This window comes from Muscardinus avellanarius (assembly GCF_963383645.1).
Source record: "Muscardinus avellanarius genome assembly, chromosome: 12".
NCBI lineage: Eukaryota > Metazoa > Chordata > Mammalia > Rodentia > Gliridae > Muscardinus > Muscardinus avellanarius.
Genome location: NC_137798.1, coordinates 25,811,545 through 25,838,008, shown reverse-complemented (window position 1 = coordinate 25,838,008; position 26,464 = coordinate 25,811,545). Strand labels below are relative to the sequence as shown.

At 47.1% G+C, this 26,464-nt stretch overlaps 2 protein-coding genes across 2 annotated transcripts; both read right to left on the bottom strand.

The window, feature by feature from the left end:
* Positions 1-8,660: 8,660 nt before the first annotated feature.
* Positions 8,661-10,929, bottom strand: SLC39A2 (solute carrier family 39 member 2; the record flags this gene model as incomplete). Its single annotated transcript, XM_080707870.1, has 4 exons — positions 8,661-9,541; positions 9,988-10,038; positions 10,277-10,407; positions 10,815-10,929. 4 exons carry the CDS (start codon positions 10,927-10,929, stop codon positions 8,909-8,911), a joined length of 930 nt encoding a protein of 309 aa, XP_080563996.1. The 3' UTR covers positions 8,661-8,908.
* Positions 10,930-13,585: 2,656 nt separating this feature from the next.
* Positions 13,586-23,948, bottom strand: METTL17 (methyltransferase like 17; the record flags this gene model as incomplete). Its single annotated transcript, XM_080707594.1, has 14 exons — positions 23,847-23,948; positions 23,583-23,736; positions 23,365-23,499; positions 22,174-22,255; positions 21,851-21,932; positions 21,304-21,377; positions 20,612-20,706; positions 19,818-19,888; positions 19,547-19,654; positions 18,639-18,707; positions 16,608-16,658; positions 15,841-15,918; positions 13,770-13,954; positions 13,586-13,691 (listed from the first exon to the last, which is right to left on the bottom strand). The coding sequence occupies exons 1-14, from the start codon at positions 23,925-23,927 to the stop codon at positions 13,586-13,588; spliced, it is 1,371 nt and encodes a 456-aa protein (XP_080563720.1). The 5' UTR covers positions 23,928-23,948.
* Between the last annotated feature and the right edge of the window lie 2,516 nt (positions 23,949-26,464).

Sequence of the window (26,464 nt, the reverse complement as noted above, 5' to 3'; positions counted from 1 at the left end):
GTGCCAAGACCAAAGCAGATGACACTTAGCAGGGTAATCTTGAGAAATGGGAGCAAATTGCAGTTGTGTACGTGTGTGTGTGTGTGTGTGTGTGTGTGTGTGTGTGTGTGTGTATGACAATATGACATATACATATTACAGAGCTGCTTGTGTGAAGCGGGTGGTGACTGTACGTCTCTGCACAAGAAATCTGAGTTAGGTAGAAGGAAAGATTCTCTGCTGGCAGTTGTGGAGAGGGGATTTGCTGTCCTCAACTAACCTCTCTACTTGTTGGTCCTAGACATTCCAGTCTCGCGGGTGGAGACACACTGCCCCCCTGTGTTTGGCATAGTTCTTAATAACGCTCCCCAGTTCTCAGGTCCATTTCTCTACAGCTCCATTATTCCTGGCAGTTCTGCCAGTAGCTGTATCAGAAAGTCCTGATACAGCCATGGCCTACAGCTTGTGTCCATTCTCAAGATCAGAGCTCAGAGGCTCGGTGTGTGTGTGTGTGTGTGTGTGTGTGTGTGTGTGTGTGTGACTTGAAGGAAGCAGAACCACAAAAACACCTACTTTTTTTTTTCCTCTGCTTTGGGCTCAGGATTCCTGTGTCTCTCTTCCCTTTATTCCCAGGGAATGTGAGTGCCTCCCAGAATTTAGGGGCAGGAGCTCAAGATAGCCAAGAGAACACTCAGTGGAAAAAAGGATAAAACTAGAACTGCGGAAAGAGTCTTTTGGTTTCAGCTTGAAAATCCTGAGTCTCATAAAAAGATTTTTCAAGAGTTAGACTCCGAAGGTCTGCACAGCAATATTTCAGTTGGCAAATGGAATGTAAATATGACAGTGGTCCCATAAGATCTTTATTGCCTAGTGACACTATAACTTTCTCAGTTTATATATATTAAGTAAGTATGCTCTGCGGTGTTTGCACAGTGACAAATCCACCTGAGGATGTATTTTCCAGAACCTATCCCTGTCATGAAGCTATGTGTGCCATGCCCACAGAGCAGCGAACCCCAGTTGGGCGGTGTAAGTTAACACTGAGAGCGCTTTAATGGTTTAGCTAAGAGCAGGAGGCGACTTTTCAAGAGAGGTTTAGGACTGACTAAAAATGGGACTCAGCTCTGACCGGAGGCCAACTGAGCCAGAGCAGTGTCATTTATTTGTGTCCCTGCTCTTCACTAATGCCGGAATTTCCCCCAAATTGGATAAATGCCCAGTAGAAGCAGAGTGAATTCTGTATTTGATGTTAAACAAATCTAAAGACAGTAACTCAGGACACAATTAAAAATATAAAAAGAGCCGGGCGTGGTGGTGCATGCTTGTAATCCCCGCGCTTGGGAGGCTGAGACAGGAGGATCGCACAGGTTCAAAGCCAGCCTCAGCTACTTAGTGAGGCTCTCAGTAACTTAGTGAGATCCTGTTTCCAAATAAAATATAAAAAAGGTCTGGGAGTATAGCCCGGAGGTAGAAAGCCTTTGGGTTCCACCCCCAGTACCACCAAAATAAAATAAATAAATAAATAAATAAAATAAATAAAAATATAAAAAGAAGCCGGGCGTGGCGGTACATGCTTATAATCTCAGTACTTGGGAGGCTGAGACAGGAAGATCACAGGTTTGCGGCCAGCCTCAGCTACTTAGTGAGGCCCTCCCCAATTTAGTGAGACCCTGTTTCAAAATAAAGAACAAAAAAACAGGGCTGGGGATATAGCTCAGAGATAGAATGCCCCTGGGATCAATCTCCAGCACCAAACCAAACAAAAAACAAAAATTAAAGACAAATTAAAAAAACCAAAAAGCATTTTAAGAGTCCATCTGTTGCTGGGTGTGGTGGCGCACACTTGTAATCCCAGTACTTGGAAGGCTGAGACAGGAGGACCCAGGTTCTCGGTCAGTCTCAGCTACTTAGTGAGGCCCTCTGCAATTTAGTGAGACCCTGTTTCAGAATAAAGAATTAAGCTGGGTGTGGTGGTGCACAGTTGTAATCCCAGCATTTGGGAGACGGAGACAGGAGGATCCTGGTTTGCAGACAGCCCCAGCTACTTACTGAGGCCCTTTGGAACTCGGTGAGACCCTGTTTCAAAATAAAGAATAAAAAGTAGGGCTGGAGTTGTCAACTGGAGGTAGAATGACCTTGGGTTTCATCCCCAGTACTGCAAAAAAAAAAAAAAAAAAAAGACTAAAGAATAAAATTGGGCTGGGGTGTACCTTGGAGATAGAACACCATAGGTTCAATCCAAAGCACCACAAATAAATAAGTAAATACTTGATAGGCTGAGACAGGAGGATCTGGGTTCGTGGATAGCCTCAGCTACTTAGTGAAGCCCTCTGCAACTCATTGAGACCCTGTTTCAAAATAAAGAATAAAAAATAGGGCTGAGGAGGCTGGGTGTGGTGGCGCACGCTTGTAATCCCTGCGCTTGGGAGGTGGAGACAGGAGGATCATGCAGGTAGGTTCAAAGCCAGCCTCACTGGCTTAAGAGACCCTGTTTCCAAATTAAAAAAAAAAAAAAATATATATATATATAGTCTGGGAGTGTAGCCCTGAGGTAGAAGGGTTTCCAGGAACCCCAGCACCACCCCCCAAAAAAAAAAAAAGAAAAAAAATAGGGCTGAGGGTGTAGCTCCGAGGTAGAATGCCCTGGGTTTCATTCTCAGTACTGAAAAATAAAATAAAAAAAAAAGTCCATCTGTGACTGGCCTTTTGCAGGCATCCCATAGACCCGGGTCTGATGTGCTCCTTCTCTGTGTCCTTTCAATTTACCTTTTCTAGTGGCAGTGGCCCCTGCTCAGGTCCGGGGGATGTGAGCGGGTGCCATGCTCACACATACCAACCAGAGCCAGAAGCAGGAAACTTTTCCCTGCAGTGAAGAAGGCAAGACACTCCAAAACTGTGCTTCAGGTGGGGGGCAGGTGGCAGGAATTGCCTCGGGAGTCAGTCTGGAGCCCTGGCTCTTGTTCCTGGCTGCATCTTACCCTCGGGTCGGCTTCTGATGGGCTGTCCACCGGGCCCCCGCAGTGCCTTAAACTCAGCTCTCCCTTGGATGCTATTTCCCCAGCCCTCTTCCTTCAGATTGTCATCCCAACAGCGGCAGTATCCAAACCAACCCCGCGGTTTGAAAGCAGAGGACAGGTGGGTGTTCCAAATGGTGACTTCAGAGAACAATTTATTGGGTGCAGAAATGGAAAGGTGCCTCTAGGAAACAGGGCAGTTGGAGACCTTGTTCCGCCGCTGCTGCTGCCTCTTCCTCCTCCCTCTTTTGTGTGTGTGTGTGTGTGTGTGTGTGTGTGTGTGTGTGTGTGTGTATTCCACCCAGAGGCATTCTACACCCCCTCAGCCCTGATTTATTTTGAAATAGGGTCTCACTAAAGTACAGATGGCCTCACTAAGTTGCCGAGGTTGGCCTTGAACCTGTGATCCTCCAGTCTCAGTATCCCAAGTACTGGGATTAGTCAAGGGCCACCATGCCCGATGATTCATTTCTTCTTAAGTATATAAAAACAATATATGCCAGGCATGGTGGTGCACGCTTGTAATTCCAATATTTGGAAGGCTGAGACAGGAGGATCCAGGTTTGCTGGCAGCCTCAGCTACTTAGTGAGGCTCTCTGCAACTTAGTGAGACTCTGTTTCAAATTATAGAATAAAAATATGGGGAGCCAGGTGTGGTGGCACACGCTTGTAATCCCGGCATTCGGAAGGCTAAGACCAGAGGATCGCGGTTCTCCAGTACCAAAAAAAAAAAAAAAAAAAAAAAAAAAAGAGGGAGGGGCAGGGGTGGTGGCACACACTTGGCACACACTTGGAATTCCAGCTCCTTGGGATGTTGGGGTATAGCTCCAGTGGCAGAGCATTACCGGCTCAACCCCTGGGCCTGGAAAAAAAAAGAGGAGAGAGAAAGAGAGAAGGAAATGAAAAGGAAAATCTGGATGATACGCAGCTGAAAAAGGGATGAGGATAACCCAGCTGAAGTAATGGTGAGAAAACTTAGGTGGGAGAATTGTCACATCTCCCCCGTTCGTGTCACCCTTCCCCGCCTCTCATTCTCCACTCCCACACAGGCATTTATTTTATTTTACTTATTTATTTATTTTTGGTGCTGGGGATAGAACTCAGGGGCATTCTACCTCCGAGTTGCACCCCCAGCCCTATTTTTTATTCTTTATTTTGAAACAGAGTCTCACTGAGTTGCAAAGGGCCTCACTAAGTAGCTGAGGCTGCGTGTGAACCGCGATCCTCCTGTCTCAGCCTCCCAAATGCTGGGATTACAAGCGTGGGCCACCACGTCCAGCTTCCTATTTATATTTTTCAACTCATCATTCTAGTTGGTTTCTGAGTGAACCAAACTCACTCTTGCATCTGGCTTCTAGGCACCACACCCCAGCCATCTCAGCTTTTCCTGTCCTTTGGTTTGCTTGTTCTTATTTCAGCGTCTTGGATTGACCTCATTCATCTTGAGCTCCTTTACAGCCCTCTCTGGATCCACGCTGGGAATTCCCCTCTTTTGCAAATGATCAAAAGTTGTTTCCTCTTTCTGGTCTTGATGTTCTCCCTATGCTCTCTACAGAGCACCCTCTAGCTTTGTCCCAGCTCTTTTTTTTTTTTTTTTTTTTTTTTGGTGGTACTGGGTTCCTGGAAGCCCTTCTACCTCCGGGCTACACTCCCAGACCTATTTTGTATTTTTTTATTTGGAAACAGGGTCTCTTAAGCCAGCGAGGCTGGCTCCGAACCAGCGCAATCCTCCTGTCTCCGCCTCCCAAGCGCTGGGATTACAAGCGTGCGCCACCACGCCTGGCTTGTCCCAGCTCTTGATGCAATGTGGTTTAAACAAAAGATGATTCTGGACCTGATTGTTAAGAATTTGGGGAAAACGAAAGGAAACAGACCTGGGGAGGAAAGAAAGCACTGATGGCTGAGTGCAGAATGGGAATGGGCATGGGAATTCACGGCCTCTGGGATGGGAGAGGCAAAAAGTACATGACTTGTTTATGCTGGGAACATCCTACCTCTGCTTCTTTCACCTCAGATGCTCATAGTGACCCAGAAGCACGGGGAAGAGCCTTGATGGACGAATGTACTTCTTAAGTCTCCTGTCTATAGTCATACAAACCCGCTCTACTGAGATAAATAGCTTTCTGGCTTTCATTAACCATGTCGCTTTCAATCCATCTCTGCCAAAGTCCTGGCAAGATCACTTGAGCAGGCGGTACGCAGGGACGTCTTCAGTTTGCCCATCTAACTCTCCAAATGATGCTCAGTGCCCATGAGGTTGACCTGTTTGCAATGCACCAACAGACATTTTTCTCTGTCAGTAAGTCACTGACAGTAGGTCGCAGAATAGAGGGCCAATGAGATGATTTCCCTGGTTTTCTCCTTGTTTGGGCCCCTCTACCAAGGCCACATCTCTTATCTCCCTTTCTCTTCCTTTTCTTTCTTTCTTTCTTTTTTTTTTGTGGTGCTGGGGATTGAACCCAGGGGTATTCTACCTCCAAGCTACACCCCCAACCTGTTTTTTTAATTCTTTATTTGGAAACAGGGTCTCACTAAATTGTGGAGGGCCTCACTAAGTAGCTGAGGCTGGCCGCAAACCTGTGATTCTCCCGTCTCAGTCTTCCAAGTACTGGGATTATGAGTGTGCACCACCATGCCCAGCTGTCCTCTTTCATTTCTTTTTTTTCTTTCTTTCCTTCCTTTTTTTTTTTTTTTTTTTTTGGTGGTACTGGGGATAGAACCTAGAGGCATTCTATCGCTAAGCTACACCTCCAGCCCTATTTTTTTTTTTTTTTTTTTTTTTTTTTAGGTACTGGGGATTTAACCCAGGGGCATTCTACACCCCTAGCCACATATTTTATTCTTTATTTTGAAACAAGGTCTCACTAAGTTGTATAGGGCCTCACTAAGTAGCTGAGGCTGGTTGTGAATCTGGATCCTCCTGTCTCAGCCTCCCAAGTACTGGGATTACAAGTGTGGGCCACCGAGCCTGGCCCTCTTTAATTTCTAACTGCTCTTTTCTTTTCGGCCTAGGTAACAGCATTGTTAATGCCCGGACCTAGGAGACTGCATCTTCGCTTACTGCTTTCTCCAAACCCTGCCCATACTGTACTAAATTTGCCCTTTATTAAACTTGCCTTGGTTAGTGTGCTACTATTTGCTTTGTATACGTGTGTTTGGAATTTGGGATTAAATTTAGGGGCATTCTACTTATGAGCTACACCCCAGCCCTATTTTATTTTATATTTTGAAACAGGGTCTTGCTCAATTGCTGAGGGTCTGAGTTGTTGAGGCTTGGCCTTGAATCTGTGTTTTTCCCACCTCAGCCTCCCTAGTATTGGGATTGTAGGAGGGTACTGCCACAGCTGGCTTCTATTTGCTTTCTTCTGGGATCCTAACATATGGGACACGAGAGCAATGGTAAGGAAGGAGAAGAGAATCTATATACTGAGCTTTTCTTAGAATCACAGAAATAGGAGTTTGAAGCTCAGTTAGCTAAGTGACCAAATTATTTAACTGTGTGTGTGTGTGTGTGTGTGTGTGTGTGTGTGTGTGTGTGGTAGTAGGGATTGAACCCAGGAATATTCAACCTCTGAGCTACTCCACCCCCTGCGCCCCTATTTTAGCTTTTATTTGGAAACAGCGGGCCTTGCTAAAGTGCTGAGGCGGGCTGTGAACCTGCAATCTTCCTATTTCAGCCTCCCAGGTACTGGGATTATAGACGTGCACCACCACACCTGGCTCTATTTAACTTTTCTTAATGCCAGTTTCCCTAGACTTATGACAGGGATAATATCTACCTGTCAGCCTTGTGGACGTGAGATAACGTATGTGAAGGCAGTAGCATATTATCGGGCAAGAAGCAGGTTTCGGTGTAGAAACTCTACTGTGATTACTACCTCCTAGGCACTCTTGAGTGTATTACATGTTCTTGCACTTAACACTGAAGAGAAAATACAAGAGGATGGTGGTGGTTCCTGGAAATTTCTATCTATCCCTCATCTACAGTTTATCTAGTTTTGCCTATAGCTTGCCTTGACGCCAATGCCTAGGCATGTAACCTGGGTTGATAGGAGGTTTGTATTTCTTACTCTGTAGGAAGGAGAAAAGATGGAAGGGAGACAAAGACTGAGACAAGGATGAGCGCAGGAGACCTTGTCCATACTAAGGTCATTTGGGCTTCCACGGTGAAAACCACAGAGGGGCAAACTGGGGAGGCAAGTGGGTTCCAGGAGACGCCATCTCTTTCCCTATTCGTCCACTAGGTCTGAACGGTCCCCCAACTAATAGGCGGAGGAACTGGGCAGCAGTAATCCTGCTTCTTCTTGACTCCAGATAACCTGTTATGTTTATCCTTAGCAGGTTTGTTGTTTTGGTACTGGGATGAAACCCAGGAGCATTCTACCTCTGAGCTACACCCCCAGTGTTACTTTTTATTCTTTATTTTATATTATTTTATTTGTGGGTCTGCGGATGAAACCCAGGGGCATTTGACCTCTGAGCTACACCTGCTGCCCTATTTTTTTTTTAATTTTTTCTTTATTTTGAAACAGGGTCTCACTGAATTGCAGAGGGCCTCACTAAGTAGCCGAGGCTGTCCACGCACCAAGATCCTCCTGTCTCAGTCTCCCGAATGCTGGGATTACAGGCGTGTGCCACCACACCTGGCTTTTATTTTTGCGATCCTCCTATCTCAGTCTCCCAAGTACTGTGATTACAGGCGTGCACCACCATGCCCAGCTGCAAAGCAGTTCTGAAGGAAAGCATATGTTGTAGAGGTCACTCAAACGAAAAGACAATTGGTAGGGCAGGCAGAGGAAAGCCACCAAGTCATGGCACAGCCAAGTAATCACCCTTGGTATTTATCTGGCGCCTTTCCCCCTCTCTGAACACACTACTTTTTAATCCCTTAGCCTGAGGCAGCCGGAAGGAGACAGAGGATCAAAGAATAGTAATTGTGTCCCTGAGGCCACGCAGGGCTCAGTGAGAAACATAGGAACTTGGTGGCAAAGGCTCCATTTAGCCCGATGATCTCATGGGCGTGCTGGGCATGCCCCGGTAGCCTGATAGTAGGTACTAGGAGTAGGGTAAGGTGGCTAGTGTAGGAAAAACTTGGACCCCCTTCTTCCGGTTTCTGACTTTAAACCTCTTTTCCCTGGGAGTTCTGGCTCGTTTTCTTGATCTTTGTGGGTAAGGTGTGCATATGGGGAGGAGCCAGAATTTCAGCAATACTTCCATGTCCGGAGCCATAGCTTACCACTGACAGAATGTCAAGAAGAGCTCTGCTTCCAGAGAAAATACCGCACCTAACACAAGTCCTTCCCATTCCCCACTGCACCCCCTTCTGCCTTCCTGCACCGGGCAGCTTCTAGGCAGTGGGAGAAATAAAATATGGCTGTAAGGGAAGGGTAAAATGAACATTTTATTATACACAGTAGCATAAACAGGACAAGAATCAAATCAGAAGTGATGGACCTTAGACCAATTCTCCAATTAATAGGTATTCAATGGAAACATCCCTTAGTCCTGAGCGAGAAATGGGGTCTTATAAAGGTACGAGCTGAGGTCCAGTCCTTAGAAATAATGCCTAGTACCTGTCAGTAAAAAACAAGTTCTGAGGGCCAAAGCCACTTGGGAGGTTTTTCCTGAGGTAGGGAGAGCTCCTTTCAGATACGTCCATCAGAAAAGTCAGAAATTGCCAGGCATGGTGTTGCACGCCTATAACCCTAGTACTTGGGAGGCTGAGATAGGAGAATCACAGGTTCGAGACCAGCCTCAGCAACTTAGTGAGGCCCTCAGCAACTTAGACCATGTTTCAAAATAAAAAATAAAAAGGGCCGGGGGTGTAGTTCAGAGGTAGAATGTTCCTGGGTTCAATCCCTAGAACCCATAAGAAAGAAAATAAAAAATAAAAAAATAAGAAAGTCAGAAATCTCTCAGGCCCACAAGGCAATGAAGGCCATGAAGGCAAAACCAGCAGCTACACAGCCCCACTTGGCCAGGGGCGCCTCTGGAGCAGCCAGCTCCCGGGGCAGGATTTCTAGGAAGGTGACATACAGGAACGTGCCGGCTGCCACGCACTCTAATATGGCCTGGGCCAGGCCTTGCCCCCCTTCGGAGTCCCCTCCAGCCACCGTCAGCCCCAGGGCCAGGCCCAGGGGGGACATGAGAGCCAGCAACAGTATGGAGAACATGGCCCAGCGTGACTCGGTGCCTATCTTCACCAGCCGCAGCCCTACACCAAACACCACGAGCCCCTTGTGAGCCAGGACGGCAAGGCAGAGCTGTATGGTCGCCGCGATGGTTGGCTGTAGCCCCACAGCGAGGCCTTCAAACACGGAGTGAAAGGAGAGAGACAGCAAGAGGACCAGGGCTCGAAGGGGGCCCTGTGAGGGCGGAGGTGGAGCCTCGTGGCTGTGGAAACCAAACATCTCAGTTCCACCCCACTCGGCCTCCCGCGCTGTCGATTCTCCAGCGGCCCCCGGACAGCACTGCAGTGCCAGCGACTCCACGAAGAAGACAAAGAAAAAGCCCAGGGAGATGATGAGCTCTCCGTAGGGGTACTCCACCTAGAACAGAAGAAGCCGTGAGGTGGGAGGGGGTGCACGCCAGGCAGGTGGGAGGACTGGAGAGAATGGGGACCTTGAACGGGATATAGAAAAGGGGTAGAGGGGGGAAGACACGCGAGAGGGCAGTGCCAGGGGACAGAGGGGCAGTGCCAACAGGGTTAAAACACGGGAAAATAATATGAGACATGTTGGCAGTCCAGGGATGAAAAAGAAAGAGGAAAGCAAGAGATTTTCCCAGGGTTCCACAAGAGGGTTGGAAAGCAAGAGATTTTCCCAGGGTTCCACAAGAGGGTTGGGGTGGCTCCTCCTTTCCTCTGCACTGCGCTGGGGAGCAGGCAGGATTCCTGGTATTCCTTACATAGTCTGCTCTAAAGGGTCTGGGTATGAAAGGAATCTCTGGTTCTCCTCACCCTCCAGATAGGGGCTGGGGCTTGGAGAAAACTTACACCAGCCGAATCCGCATCACCGGAAGAGTTTCCCTGACTTTCGGTCTTGTTCTAGGGAGAGAGAAGGGGGAGTTAGACGGCGAGGGCGCAGCTCGGCTTCAGTGCCGGCCTTCAGCAACGCTGCTTTCCTTAAGGCCCGGTCTGACCCACTTTCATCATGCCAACATGAGAGCTGTCCTCTTCCCTGTGGTCCCACCCACGTCCTTGCCCCGTTGCCACCCCCTTCCTTCCCTTTATTCTGTTTATCATCTGGCCTCACAGCCCTGCAGCTTGGTATTCTGCTGCTCACCTGCACCACCAGCTTCTGGATCTCTGATTCAATTCCCTCCAGGGCCTCAGCGGTCATGTGCATGAGCCCTGCTCCCAGGAAAACACCTGCAGAAATGCAGCCCAAGAGGCTGAGGACCCGGCGTTGACGACCTAATAAAAAAGAAGATTTAGCCAGGCGAGTGGCGCACGCCTGTAATCCCAGTACTAGGGAGGCTGAGTCAGTGGCTTGCAGGTTCCAGGCCAGCCTCAGTAACCTAGCCAGGCTCTCAGCAATTTAGTGAGACCCTGTTTCCAAATAAAGAACAAAAGCAAAACAAACAAAAAAAAAATATAATAGGGCTGGGGGTATGGCTGGAACATAGAATGGCTCTGGGTTCAATCCCTAGCACTACACATTCACAGACACAAACCCACAAAGTTTTACTCCAGTTGGCAGTTAGGGGACGAACACACAGCACCACTGTGCTGAGCTTGGGCTTGACGGGAGGATCGGGCTGGAGTCAGGAGAGAGTTCAGGAGAGACTCAGGCTGAGGGACAAATTGGGGTAGGGCCATACCTGTAGCTACCTTGATCTGGAACCACTTGAAGCAGATGGGAATGAGGCCACAGCCGAGAGTGAGAACCAGCAGGGCAACCAGGCAGCCAATTTTCACTCCCATTAGTGAATCCATCTCTGGGGTGCAGGATAAGCAGAGGCCTCAGGATGACAAATGGAGCAGGAATGCGAGCCCAGGTTGGTCAGAGCTGGAGAGCCTCCACTCTCATGGGCTCCAGGAGGCTGCTGGTATTCAGGTGGTTACAGCTGGAATGCCTCCCCTCCCGCAGGCTTCAGGAGACTGCTGGTATGCTCAGGTTCCGGGTTGCCTCTGCCGGTGCTGCTCTGCCTAGCTGACAAGGGCCTGGCCCCAGCTACCTGCCCTCCCTCCATGTGGAGGCCCCTCCCCTCGCTCACGCCTTCTTGTGCTTCCAAACCAGAAACTCCAGACTCACGGCCAGGCACAGTTCAGTGCTGTCTTCTCTTCAATGCCGTGACTAATCCAAGAGCTCTGCACGGTCTTAGTTCATCCCCAGAGTTGAGCGAAGCCAAAATGGAACAACCGATGGTAGCTACTTCCTAGCTATTTTGTGTTGGGGACAATCTGGTCCTGCCTCGCTCTGGACATTTGATCTAAGCCTTCCATACCCTCTCCACACCAAGTTTTATAGGTTGCAACGCTGATACCTGAACCGAACTCTTTCAGAGGGGATTTGGGGCCACCTGAGGGTAAAGAGGTGGGGCTAAGTGGTGGTGCTGCTGCTCTGTGGGAACTAGTAGGTCGAGGGGACTCCCCTTTCCTGTAACTCCAGAAAAATAGCTCCAGGCATGGAAATGTCTCGTGGGGAGTGGAGTTTGCTAGTATTACGACACTGATACTGTCACAACTTCTGACTGCTGCTTTCTGTAACTGAGCCCCCATAACAAAATTAATAATTTTCCTCTTGTAAGATGATTGGACCATTCTCCCTCCCTAGTTAAGTTTAAAAAAAAAAAAGGCAGAGCCACATTCTTTCCTCTGGTCAAGGTGACCCGTGGCAGTGTTGCCATTGCTATAAGCATGAATTGCTAACCTCGTTATTTTTGTCACATAGGGAGGTTTACAAGCTGGATTTGTAGCCTGCTCAGTGGTCCACCCAGATGTCCTCTAGCGTCAGGAAGTTGGAAAAGCCTTATCAAAACTTGTGAAACTACCAGATCCCCCCTGGATTCCGGCTTCTGCCCTTTCCCTTGGGTAAGTCATGATCATGCTCGTTGGGGTGAGGCAGACTTGAGCTCGTCCGTCTTCTCCGCGGATGCCTTCCTTATACTTCACCACCGTCCAGTGATGAGCTGCCATGCGTCTAGCATACACTCTGATTTGGGCCTTAGTAATATTTCCTGATATGAACAGTAAGGACATTTTTGGTGTGTGTGGTGCTGGGGATTAAACCTAGGAGCACTAGACTTCCAGGCTACACCCTCAGCCATTTTATTTTTTATTTGGAAACAAGGTCTTGCTAGGTTGCTGGAGCTGTACTTGAACCTGCCATCCTTCTGTCTTAGCCTCCAAGTTCTGGGATGACAGGCATGTACACCACACCCAGAGGAGAGGACTTTGAGGAATTTTTTGGTTGTTTTGGTACTAGGAATAGAAACTAAGGGCCATCATCCCAAACTAATCCCCAGCTTTTTTTTTTTTTTTAATTATTATTGTGCTGGGGATTGAACCCAGGGGCATTCTACCTCTTAGTGACACCCCCAGCCCTATTTTTTATTCTTTATTTTGAAACAGGGTCTCACTGAGTTGCAAAGGACCTAAGTAGCTGGGCTGTTTGCGCACCACAATCCTCCTGTCTCAGCCACCCAAATGCTGGGATTACAGTGTGTGTCACTACTCCCGGCTCCCCCCAGATGTTTTTATTTTGAAGCAGGGTCTTGCTAAATTGCTGAGGCTGGCCTCAAATCCATGATCCTACCATCTCAGTCTCCCAAGCTTTGAGTTTTAAGATAAAGAAAATTGCTCTAGCTGTAAAACAGGAAGGCCTAGGGGAAAACAGAATGAACTGAATACATAGAAAAGAGTCTGACCTGGCTGGTCAGAATCCCAGTATTTGGGAGGGTGAGACAGGAGGATCATAGGTTCGAAGCCAGTCTCGGCAAACTAGTGAGTTTCTCAGCAACCCAATGAGATCCTATTTCCAAATAAGAAATAAAATCAGGCTGTAGCTTGGAGGTAGAATGCCTCTGGGTTCAATCCCTAGTACAGGAAAAAAGAAAAAAAGAAAATAAAAAAAAAAGAAAGACTTTGACCTTCTAAGTGTAGAGGTAGAAGATTTGATCCCAATAAGGATCAATCTTGAGGAAAAGGTATGGGCAAAATCTATGATGCTGGCAAGGATGGAAGGGAAAGAGGTAAGAAAAGAAAAAACGGTGGCTATTAGCTGTTGTTTCCCCCATTCAGGTGGCCCATGCGACAACCTGTTGAGCCAGTTCTCAGAGAGCTGGGTGGCTCCCACCACCCAGATTATCTTCTCAGGAAGTCAGGTCTCGGGTAGAAGCAGAGTACTCTTAGAGTGAGCTACGGATTTGTGTGGAAAGCCCGGCACTGAGAATCTTGGTATTCTCTTCATTACAGGATAGACAGGGCTTCTTAGAAATCACAAGATCCACTTCCATTCTTTAAAAATTTATTATCATTATTAAAACATCAATAAATACAGATGTACAGGTGTACCAGCACTCAGTTCCTGGATACCAGGTAGCTTCAGCCGTAGCAGCTATGATGGAAGACATATTGTTACACATCCTTGTCAGCTCTCAGGGGGATCCTGAGCAGGGGATGGAAGAAATTCAGATGGCGTGATCACAGGTAAAAGATCTCCCCAGGAGCTGGCTCGGGCACATCGATACAAATCCCTATGTGATGGAAAAGGATGTCAGTGTGGGTTACAGGTTTCCTGCAACATCCCATGATTCTGGCCATGTCTCCCATACCTGCCATGCCGGCGGGCCGTGACGATGGCATGCTGCATGTGGCCATCTGGACAGCACAGGTGGCAATGCACGTGGCGGGGCCGTCTAAGGACGGGCTGAGTGATACGGGGCCAGCGATGGGCCTCCTCTGGGGACCCGCGGGCAAGGATCACTAGAGAGAACTTTTCTTCCTTTGGCTGCTTGTTCTAAAATAAGAACATAAAGAAATGTTAAGAGAAGAAAGATATGGGGAAGAAACTTTTTTTTTTTTTTTTTTTTTTTTTGCGGGTCTGGGGATGGAACCCAGGGGCATTCAACCTGAGCTACACCCCCTGCCCTATTTTTTATTCTTTATTTTGAAACAGGGTTTAAGTTGCAGAGGGCCTAAGTAGTTGAGGCTAGCCGCGAACCCCGATCCTCTAGTCTCAGCCTCCCGAATGCTGGGATTACAAGTGTGCGCCACCACGCCCGGCCTGCAAAGAAATTTTTCAGTCCCCTTCCCCCAACATTTCTGCAGTCCTTTGTATTTATTTATTTTTTGATGGCCTGGGGATGGAAGCCAGGGGCATTCGACCTCCGAGCTACACCCCTTGCCCTATTTTTATTCTTTATTTTGAAACAGGGTCTCACTAAGTTGCAGAGGGCCTAGGTAGCTGAGGCTGTCTGCAAACTGCGATCCTGTCTCAGCCTCCCAAATGCTGGGATTACAAGCATGCGCCACCATGCCTGGCTTCCTGCAGTCCTTTTTAATATTCCATAAATCCTATTGAGCTGGAGTGGTGTTGCACACCTGGAATTCCAATTCTTAGGAGGCTGAAACAACAGGATCATAGGTTTGAGGCCAGTGCCAACGATTTAGAGACCCTATTTCAAACTAAAAAAAGTACTCGCTTTGGCAGCACATATACTAAAATATGAACAATACAGAGAAGCTTAGCATGGACCTGCGCAAGGATGACACACAAACTCATGAAGTGTTCCATTTTAAACTCGGCCTGCAAAACAAAACTAAAAAACAAAAACAAAAACAAAAACAAAAAAAAACAAAACAAACAAAAAAAAAGTAATCCCAGGCCAGGCATGGTGGCACACACTTGTAAACCCAGCATTTGGGAGGTGGAGACAGAAGGATTTGGGTTCATGGACAGCCTCAGCTCCTTAGTGAGGCCCTTTGCAACTCAGTGAGACACGGTTTCAAAATAAGAGACTAAAAAAATAGGGCTGGGGGTGTATCTTGGAGGTAGAATGCCCTGGGTTCCATCCCCAGTACCACACATACGCACACAAAAAAGGTAATCCCGGTAATTGGGAGGCTGAGACAGGAGGATCACAGGTTTGTGTCAAGCCTCAGCTACTTAGTGAGGTCCCCCGCAACTTAGAGAAACCCTGTTTCAAAATAAAGAATAAAAAATAGGGATAAGGTGTAGGTCAGAGGTAGAATGCCCCTAGGTTCAATCCCCAGTACTTAAAAAAAAAAAAAAAAAAAAAAAAAAAAAAAAAAAAAGTCCGGGCATGGTGGTGCATACTTGTAATCCCTGCGCTTGGGAGGTGGAGACAGGAGGATCATGCAGCTTCGAAGCCAGCCGTGCTGGCTTAAGAGACCCTGTTTCCAAATAAAAAAAGTATAAAAAACAGGTCTGAGAGTATAGCCTGGAAGTAGAAGGGTTTCCAGGAACCCCAGTACCACCCCCCCAAAAAAAAAAGAAAAAAAAAAAAAAAGGCTGGGGTGTAGCTCAGAGGTTAAATGCCTCTGAATTCAAGTACCAGGGGAAAGGGGGAAAAAAAAAAAATCAAGCCTGGCACAGTGGTGCACACCTATAATCCCAGTACTTGGAAGACTAAGACAGGAGGATCACAGATTTAAAGCCAGCCTCAGCAACTTAGTGAGACTCTGTTTCAAAATAAAATAGGGTTGGGGGTATAGCTCAGTGGTAGAATGTCATGTTTCTGGGATCAATCCCCAGTACAAAAAAAAAAAAAGCAGGCTCTAAAATTTTGCAATGAACTCTCCAACTCTTCCCATCTGTAATTCTTTTCCTTCCTGCTTTCTAAGGCTATTTTCTCCCTGTTGCAATATTCCCATGATACATACCCAGCTGAAAGGGATGGGGTGGTAAGCCTGGGAGAAGCTACAGGCCAGGGGCTGAGGACAAGGATGCTCATGGGGACACTGTGAACACAGAAAGAGAGAAGATAAAAGGGCATCAGCTGTAAAATTTAAGAATGATAGAGCCAAGGGGGGTCAGGGATTCAGGTGTGGTGGCGCATGTCTGTAATCCCAGTGTTGAGAGGCTGAGATGGGAACATCACAGGTTTAAGAACAAGAACAGCCTTAGCAACTTAGCAAGGTTCTCAGCAACCTGGCAAGACTGTTTCAAAAACAGTAACAACAAAAAACCAAAACCAAACAAACAAACAAAAATTGGGATGCAGTTCAGGAGTGAATACCATGGTTCTTTTTTTTTGTGTGTGGTACTGGGGGTGGAACCCTGGAGCCTTCTAACTCCGGGCTACACACCCAGATCTATTTTTATATTTTATTTGGAAACAGGGTCTCATTAAGTTGCTGAGAGCCTCACTAAGTAGCTGAGCTGGCTTTGAACCTGCGCAATCCTCCTGCCTCAGCCTCCCAAGTGCGGGGATTACAAGCGTGCACCACCATGCCCAGCAGAATACCATGGTTTTAATCTTTAGTACAAAAAAAAAAAAAAAAAGGGTCAGGGGAAAGGAGAGGGCAGGTAGAAAGAGGGCAGGGACATACACTATATTTAATAGAGTGGCTTGGCTTTATTCTCTGACTTCTTCTGGCTATATCTGAATTCAGACCTGTGTGCTGGGACAGTCAAAAGTAATACTCACTGGGGCAAAGACAAAACTGGGCCGAGGGTCCGACGGTAACTTCTCTTTTCCCTGAAATCAAAGAAATAAAGCTGGGCCTTTAGGGTCTATTTTCATAATTCAGTTTCTGCACTTGGTAAGTTGAGGACTCCTTAAACATCCAATTCTAATAATGACAAACTATGTCCTCTGGGTTAAGCCGGCCACACCTCTACTGCTCCAAACAAAGCACTCTCTCTTTGCAGCAGTCGGCAGGAGCTTGGCACGCCACGCGGTACTCTCCTTGTCAGCAACTTCCACTCTCAACAAATCCCACGCCAGGACAATTAAGTTTATGATTAGTACTGGCTCATTCTCCAAAGAGACAAAGCTCTTGACTCACCAATGCCCTAGATCAGGGGTTGGCAAACTTATTTATTTACTTTCTTCTTCTTCTTCTTCTTCTTCTTCTTCTTCTTCTTCTTCTTCTTCTTCTTCTTCTTCTTATTATTATTATTATTATTATTATTATTATTATTATTATTATTATTTTTTGTGGTACTGGAGATTGAACCCAGGGGTATTCTACCTTTGAGCTACACCCTAATTCCTATTATTATTTGTTTGAAAATACAGTCTCACTAAGTTGTGGAGGGCCTTGCTAAACCGCTGAGGCTGGCCATGAACCTATGATTCTCTTGTTTCAACCTCCCAGTTACTAAGATTACAAGCATGTGCCACCTTGCCTGACTGGCACTTTTTTATTTTTAAAGGCCAGAGAAGCAGGACACAGTGGAATATGTCTATCATCTCAGTATTTGAGAGGCTAAAATAGGAGAACTGCTGGGCGTGTTGGTGCATGCTTGTAATCCCAGCACTTGTGAGGCTGAAACAGGAGGATTGCACAGCTTCAAAGCCAGCCTCAGCTACTGAGTGAGGCTCTCAGCAACTTAGCGAGACCCTGTTTTCCAAATAAAGTATAAAATAGGTCTGGGAGTATAGCCCAGAGGTAGAAAAACCCCTGGGTTCCACCTCTAATAACACACACACACACACACAAGAGGATTTCAAGTTGGGGCCAGCATGCACCCAGACTCAAAAATATAAAAGGTCTGGGTGAGCCGGGCATGGTGGCGCATGCTTGTAATCCCCGCGCTTGGGAGGCTGAGACAGGAGGATCGCAAAGGTTTGAAGCCAGCCTCAGCTATTTAGTGAGGCTCTCAGCAACGTAGTGAGACCCTGATTCCAAATAAAATATAAAATAGGTCTGGAAGTATAGCCCGGAGGTAGAAAGCCTCTGGGTTCCACCCCCAGTACCACCACCAAAAAAAAAAAAAAAAAAAAAAAAAAGGTCTGGGTGTAGCTCAGTGGTAGAAGCCCCTGGGTTCAATTCCTAGCAACACACCCACACGCATCCATGCATGCAACCAGAGAATGGGCAAAATCTATCTCTGTCCCAACTACTCAACTCTGCAGTATACAAGAGAGACAAATTTGTGTAGTTCATACAAAAACTGGTGATACGTGGGATTTTATCCACAGGTCCTCGTTTGTCAGACACTGCTAGAGAGCGCGGTGACTATAAGAAGCCAGGCGTGGTGGCCGAGGCCTGTAATCCCAGTACCTGGGAGGCTGAGCAGGAGGATCACAGGTTTGTGGCCAACCTCAGCAACTTGGTGAGACTCAACAACCTAGGAAGGCTGTTTCACAATGAACAGGACTGGGGATGTAGCTCCAGAGGTGGCAGGAGGATCACAGGTTCCCAGCCAGCCTTAGCAACTTAGTGAGACCTTGTTTCAAAATCAATAATAAAGCCGGGAGTGGTGGTGCACACTTGTAATCCCAGTGCTTGGGAGGCTGAGCCAGGAGGATCGCACAGGTTCGAAGCCAGCCTCAGCTACTTAGTGTGGCCCGGTTTCCAAATAGGGCTGAGGGTGTAGTTCAAAGGTAGAATGCCCCTGAACTCTATCCCCAGCACCGCCCCCCCCCCCACAAAATTCTAGTTTTCAAGGGAGTAATAGTAATTGGTGAGAGACAGGTGATGGAGTCTGAAGGAAGGACAAAGAACCTTGCCTTAAGGACCAGCTCCCTGGCGTCCATGAGAAGGCGGTGTCCAGATTTTGTTCCATTCTCCACCAATACCTGTTCACAAAAGGGGCAAGTAAGCAGAAGCCCTGAATTACACGAGAGCATAAATAAATGTCAGTAATTCTTTGACAGCATTCACAAGCCGTGCGTGGGGGCGTGTACTTGCAATCTCAGTATTCGGGAGGCTGAGACAGAAGGATTACAGGTATGCAGCCAGCCTTAGCAAGGCTGTCAGCAACTTAGTGAGACTCTGTTTCAAAATAAAAAATAAAATAGAGCTGGGTGTGTAGCTTCATGCCCCTGGGTTCAATCCCCAGTGTCTGTCTGTTTGATACACACAATCACACCATTCCCACAATGAGTAAGGATCTTTTTGTGGTACTGGGGATGGAACCCAGGGGTATTTTGAAAAAGGGTCTCACTAAGTAAAAGAGGGCCTCACTAAGTAGTTGAGGCTGGCCTTGAGCTTGTGATCCTCGTGTCTCAGCCTCCCAAGGACTGGGATTGCAAGGGTGCGCCACCATGCCCGGCGAGTAAGGATCTTGAAATGGGCGTTATGTATAAGATGGGGATAGAAACCCTAAAAGGAGGACACAGAGATCTACAAAGGAGAAAAATATTCAAGAATGAAGACAATAAGCTGGGCATTGTGGTGCATGCCTGTATTCCCAGTTCTTGGGAGGCTGAGACAGGAGGATGGCAGGTTTGAGGCCAACCTCAGCAACTTAGACAGACCCTGTTTCAAAATAAAAATAAAATAGGGCTGGGAATGTAGCTCAGAAGTAGGACCTGCCTAGGCTGAATCCTCAGTACACACACACATACACACACACGTACGTATGAAGTCCATGAAGTTGTTTTATGACTTCAGAGGAAAACAGGTTTCAACTCACCAGAAAATGGCCTGTCTTACGCCACAAGGTTTGAACGACCTCAGCGCGGGCGGCCTTGCTGGGCAGTTCACTCAGGGCGTAGGCTGCTACCACCACGTCAAACTGAACCTGAGGAGCAACACAAGGACGTGCCAGGCCGACTCCCCCATTCGAGGCTGGCCCCTAACTCCCTTCTACCGCCGTCTTGTATCTAATACTCAATGCTAATACCAACCCCACAGTTTTCCGTCCGCCAATCCCACATTAGAATACTCTAAACTCTCTTACTTACCTTGGGTGATACAGGTAGAAACTGTCTGAAAAAGACACCTGGAACACAAGGCTCCCCTGATTCTGAACCACCTGTGAAGAAGGAAACGTGGCGACCGAGGGTTTATATGAGTTTACAGGCATAGGTATGCTGAAGAGAGAAGCCGCCCCCAGGACTAGGTCCGCGTGAGGTGCAATACGGCAGGTAAAAATGAAAAATGGCAGGCAGCTCCCCGTGCTACCTACCTGAGCCAACCACTCAAGCCCAGCTGAGTCCTCTGACACCCTAGGCTGCACCATACTATCGGAAGGAACCAGCTTCATTGCAACTTTTATCTCTCTCTTCTACTCCCCTCCCCCTTTTGTGATACTGGGGATTGAGGCCAGGGAAGTCCTAACGCTGAGCTATACCTCCAATCTTATATTATTATTATTTTTTGGTGGTACTGGGGTTCCAGGAAGCCCTTCTATCTCCGGGCTACGCTCCCAGACCTATTTCTATACTTTTCTAATTTGGAAACAGGGTCTCTTAAGCTAGCGCGGCTGGCTTCGAACCTGCGTGATCCTCCTGTCTCCGTCTCCCAAGTGCAGGGATTACAAGCGTGCGCCACCACGCCCGGCCATCTTATACTATTTTTATTTTGAGACAGGGTCTCACTAAGTTGGTGAGGCTGGCCTTAAACCTGTGATCTTCCTGTCTCAGCCTCCCAATGAATGCCACCACTTCTGGTTCCAATTAAACATACTTTCTAGTCTTCCTCTGCTTTCTCAACTCCCTCATTTTTAGAGGAACCCTGCCTTATAGCTTGTTCTCACCTTTCAGTAGCTTTTCTGCCAAATCCAACATGGCAGCTGAGCGGTCCACACACACGTATTCGCACAGGCTCTGGCCCCAAGTATTGTGAGCAGCCCTGAAACGGCGAAATAAAAACCATCAATTCTCACGACAGAGAGTTAAGAGACCCATCTGTTCCCAGCCCCACCCCTGGGGAAATGGAGTATGTTACAATAGTTATAAATTCTTTCTTTTTAAGCTTTCCTGCCTCAGCCTCCCAAGTAGCTGGGAAAACAGATGTGCACCACCGTGCCCAGCTCCCTTGACATTTCTGTAAATTCTGGCGCCTTGGCCGGGTGTGGTGGCGCACGCTTGTAATCCCCGCGCTTGGGAGGCAGACAGGAGGATCGCACAGGTTCGAAGCCAGCCGCGTGCGCTGGCTTAGGAGACCCTGTTTCCAAATTTTAAAAAATGTAAAAATAGGTCTGGGAGTGTAGCCCGGAGGTAGAAGGGCTTCCTGGAACCCCAGTACCACCAAAAAACAAAAACAAAAACAACAACAAAAAAAATTCTGGCCCCGATCCATACACTTTCTTCTACCTTGCCTAATCTGAAACACTCTAGTTTCCCGATTCTAGTTCCCTTTTGGAGGAATCTTGATATCTCGATACCGAAACACAGTAAACATGGCTCTCTAGAGAGAACCGACAAACGGCTGAAAAAAGCCACTCACCAGGCGACAGATCCAGTACCAGAGCCGAAGTCCATCAAGGTTTGTGGCTTGAACTCTGGAATTCGAGCCTGGATCTGAAAAAATACACAGCATCCGAGAGATGGGTAAGTGGAGACTTACTCGGGGCCTTCGTAAATAGAAACCAGGGAGAAGGTGAGGTGTAAATGCACTTTGAGAGTCATCAGGGTCTGAAACCTTTCTTGGGCCACAGCATCTTTCCAGGGGATAAATCAATTTCTCTCTCTTTCTTTGTGGTGCTAGGAATTGAACACAGGGGCAATCGACCTCTGAGCTATACTCCCAGCCCTATTTTATTTTTTATTTAGAAACAGGCTCTCACTAAGTTGCCAAGGTTGGCTTCAAACCTGTGATCCTCCTGTCTCAGCCTCCCATGTCCTGGGTTACAGGTGTGTGCCACCACTCCTGGCTAGAGAATCTTTTAAAACATGCATATACAATGTGTCAAGAATCCCAGCTCTAGAAGACCATTTTATGAATAAGGGAGCAGATGGTAAAGGGTTTAGGTTGGAAGGTGGCAGGCTTTTACCTCATGGAATGCTCTGGAGACTGCCGCAAAGGCACCATCCAGTCTTGCTGCCATGTACACCAGGCTCAGGTCCTCATTGTAGCTGTCACAAAAAGCAGAGTCATACTCATTGGCAAACAATCTTGATCCCATAGTTACTTTCTAGATTTTTAGGAAAAGAAATCTCTGGAAAGGGCTCTTCCAACTCAGCCCTTTCCCTCTGCCATGTAGAAGGGTCCAGGTAGCTTTCTCAAACACTAAAGTGATTGTGTAGTTGCATTCTCCACCCCACTCTTCTCAAGCCCAGTGTCCCTTTCTCTTACATCCTTACTACCTCTCCTTACCTCAGTTCTTGCCAATGGTAGGTAGTTTTGCGCAGGGCCCGTAACACTGCTCCATGAAGTTTGTCTTCTGTCAGGGGTGAGTCTGCGGTGAGAACAAGGACTGGAAGTGAGGACCTACGGAGAACAGGGATCAGATCCAATATCTGAATATACTGCCCACTCAATCCTCTTTCGTTCCCATCTGAGAAAAGCCTCAAAACTCAAGAGAAAAGTCAAATCTAAAAAAAAAAACTCCAGGTAAAAGCAATCATATTAACTACCTCCACCAAAGAGTATCAGATAGTACCCTGCTTCTTAATAGCACTTTATTCAATGTAACCAACTGCATCAACACAAGTTTTGTCTTATAGCAAGTGTGATGAGGAATGTAAAGGATAGGATAAGGTCAATATTTGGTAGACTTCTTCACTTGTCCAAAATTTAAGACTGTGGTATCTTTAATGTTGGGGGGGGGATTGAAAATCTAAGTCCCATGACTGTGTTCAGTTCCATACTATTTACCAAGTATCTGTTGAACATCTACTTTGAGCCAGGGACTATGGGAAGTGCAGGGAGTAAAAGAAGAACAAGCCTGGCATGGTGGCACACGCTTGTAATCCCTGCACTTGGGAGGCTGAGACCGGAGGATTGCACAGGTTCCATGCCAGCCTCAGCTACTGAGACCCTGTTTCTAAATAAAATATAAAATAGGTCTGGGAGTATAGCCCGGAGGTAGAAAGCCTCTGGGTTCCACCCCCAGTACCACCAAAAAAAAAAAAAAAAAAAAAAAAGACAAAAGGAAGGCAAGTCTGCAACACAAAGGAGCTTACAATCATGAAAATAACCTGATGAATTATACCCATTCTACATTCCTACAGGTTTCAGTACTGGACAGGGAGTCATACATGGACTTTATTGCCCCTGAAAAAGTATAAAATCCTAATCCAATGGACTTGAAGGGTTGAAGGGGGGAGCCAATCCCTCAAAGAGCTAAATCTCTCTCCCTGTTTTTCTTCTTTTTTTATTTTTTTATTCTACCCAAACCCAAGGGGTAAACTCTGGACCAATCTGCATTCTAATAAGGCATCACAACTGCTCTCACAACAAAGTCAAATACATTGGCATCTATTGGAGAGACTGAAATTGTTTCTGGCTCCTCAGTTCACACTGCTATTTCAACCTCGCTTCTTCTTAATAATTCTTAAACCTTACCTGGGTTTCCCAGGAATTTATTCTCAAGATGGACAGCCCGTCTTTGCAGCTCCTCTGGCTCTACAGGCAAATGTCGGCTCCAAAGATAATTGGTCAGAGCTTGCACCTGCTTTTCTACATTAGCCACTGCGCTCTCTGTGGGCCAAGGATGAGACGCGGAGTCAGGGCGTGCAGACCCAGCCCCCGGCCTTTCCAGCCTCCTTTCCCGCCTTACTCACCCAGCAGCAGCAGCTGCGCGGCCTTCACCAGCGCCGGCGGCAACCGCACGTGCGGAAGCTGCAGGATGCCGGGGTGCTGACGATGGGGCTTCTTCCCCAGAAAGTCGGACCTGTTATCTACCTGGGTCGCGCCAGGCACGAGGGCGGCGAGGGTCTGCAGGAAAGAAGAGCTGACTGCCAGGCAGGAAGGGAGGCGGCAGGTGCGTGCTGACGCCAGGGGCTGCCCAGGGCGCTCCTCTGCCGCGCCGAGGAGTAGGTACTTACCCGGGACTGGGGAGCTCCCCGCAGGCTGCGGTGCCATCTGCCTAAGGTTAAAAGGAACGTCAGTCCCCTCGCGGTCGCCATGGCTCCGGAGGCAAACCGGAAGCGGAACTGTGGGTGCCAGTGACCCTCAGTCCCAACCACAGGGCGAGAATTCTCTTCGGAACTTCGCGCGGGATGGTGTTAGCCAATGAGAAGAGCGAGTATTTGCTAGCAGCCAATGAACAATCGATATGTAAATCTCCTCGAGCGGAAACCGTACGTGGGCGGGACTTAGGCTGTAGTTCCTTGGTAGTGCTGGGGAGACGTGAGCTTGGGCCAGGAGTCCAGGGGGCGGGGCGGATACCTCCTGAAGTGCACACACACACACACACACACACACACACACACACACACACACACACACACACTCTCTCTCTCTCTCTCTCATATATATATATATATATATATATATATATATATATATACACACACACATACATGCATCACACACACACTCCCCCCCCCCGCCCCAGGAGTCCAGGGGGCGGGGCGATACATCCTAAAGTACACACACATTCTCTCTCTCTCTCTCTCTCTCTCTCTCTCTCTCTCTCTCATATATATACACACACATACATGCATAACTAGGGCATTCTACCTCCCAGCTGTAGCCCCATCTCTTTTTTTATTTTGAAAAAGGGATTCACTACGTTGTTGAGGGTCTTGCTAAACTGGTGAGGCTGGCCTCGAACCTGGGATCCTCCTGTCTCAGCCTTCCAAGTACTGAGATTACAGTCCTGCACCCATGCCTGATTTATTTCTAAATATATTGACTACCTGTATTCTTTGTTTTTCTCCCTGGAGAATTCTGAGACCTAGGTTGTTTTTCTCTGTGTGAAAAGGGGAGAATGCAGTAACCAAAAAAATGTGATGACAAAATCAGATTTAGGCGACCAAGGATAACAAAATTAAGCCGGACGTGGTGGCGCACACTTGTAATCCCAGCATTCGAGAGGCTGAGACCAGAGGATCTTGGTTTGCGGAAGCCTCAGCTACTTAGTGAGGCCCTCTGCAACTCAGTGAGACCCGGTTTCAAAATAAAGAATAAAAAGTAGACAAGGGGTGTAGCTCAGAGGTCTAATGCCACTGGTTTCCATCCCAGACCCACACACACAAATAGGGCAGGGGGGGTATAGCTCGGAGGTCAAATGCCTCTGGGTTCCATCTCCAGACCCGCAAAAAAAAAAAAAAAAAAAAAGTCAATTGTTGATTAATTATTAAGCATAGTTAGTAGGCTTAATTTTTATGGTTGTTAATATTCTTTATTTTTAATATGCTTTTATTGGTACATTATAGTCTCACAGCATAAATTAATATTATTTATTTATTTGGCACTGAGAATGGAACTCAGGGGCTTTCTACCTCTGAACTACAACCAGACCTATTTTATTTTTTTATTTGGAAACGAGGTCTCACTAAATTGCTAAGAGCCTCACTAAGTTGCTGACACTGGCTTTGAACCTAGGATCTTCCTGTCTCAGCCTCCAGAGTACTGGGATTACAAGTGTGTGCCATCACGCCTAGATCAGTTAATATTTTTAAAATCAAACCAATCCTCTTAATAAGCAATAGTGAGAACGTCTGTGTGCTAGGTGCTGTTCCAAAGAACTTTTATATAATACTACCTCATTTAGTTCTCCTGGTCCTTTGAAACAGGCTCTGTTGTTAACACCATTTTGCGGTTAAATAAAATGAGGCTTCTGAAGGTTAACGGTGTTCAAGATGACGAAAGTTGTTAGATGACGGCTGGATTTAAATCTAGAGTTTGGGCTGGGGGTGTAGCTCAGTACAATACTTGCCTAGCATGTGGGAAGCCCTGGGTTTGATCCTTGGTACTGTAAACACAAACAAAAAACGTGTGGGAAGTCTAGGTTTTTTTTTTTTTTTTTTCCGGGCCTAGGGATGGAACCCAGGGACATTTGACCTCAGAGCTACAGCCCCTGCCCTATTTTTTACTCTTTATTTTGAAACTGGGTCTCACTGAGTTGCAGAGGGCCTCACTAAGTAGCTGAGGCTGTCCGCGAACTGCAATCCTCCAGGTCTCAGCCTCTCGAATGCTGGGATTACAAGTGTGCGCCACCACGCCCGGCTGGAAGTCTAGGTTTGAACGTCACCTTTTAACTATATGCTGAGCCAGGCGTGGTGGCCCATACTTGTAATGCCAGTACTTGGGAAGTTGAGACAAGGGGATCACAGGTTCAAGGACAGCCTTAGCAACCTAGCAAGACCCTGTTTCAAAATAGAAAAGTAAAATTAAACTAGGGGTGTAGCTCAGAGATAGAAAGCTCTGGGTTCAGTCCCCAGTGCCACAAAACAAACAAATCTATATGCTGTACTAAGTATTGTTGGTACTTGGAATGCAAGTTACTAGAAACTTTTTATGCTAAGTGTTCATAAGAATTAAAGTATCATGTAACTCACTGTAAACTCTTGGTTCCTGTAGCAAACACTGTAGTCAACTATGGTATGTCCATAACTTCTCAGGATAGAACTCTAGTAACAGGATGGATAAAAGTACTCTTTGAGTGGGGCGTGGTGGTGCACACCTGTAATCCCAGTACTTGGAAGACAAGAGGATG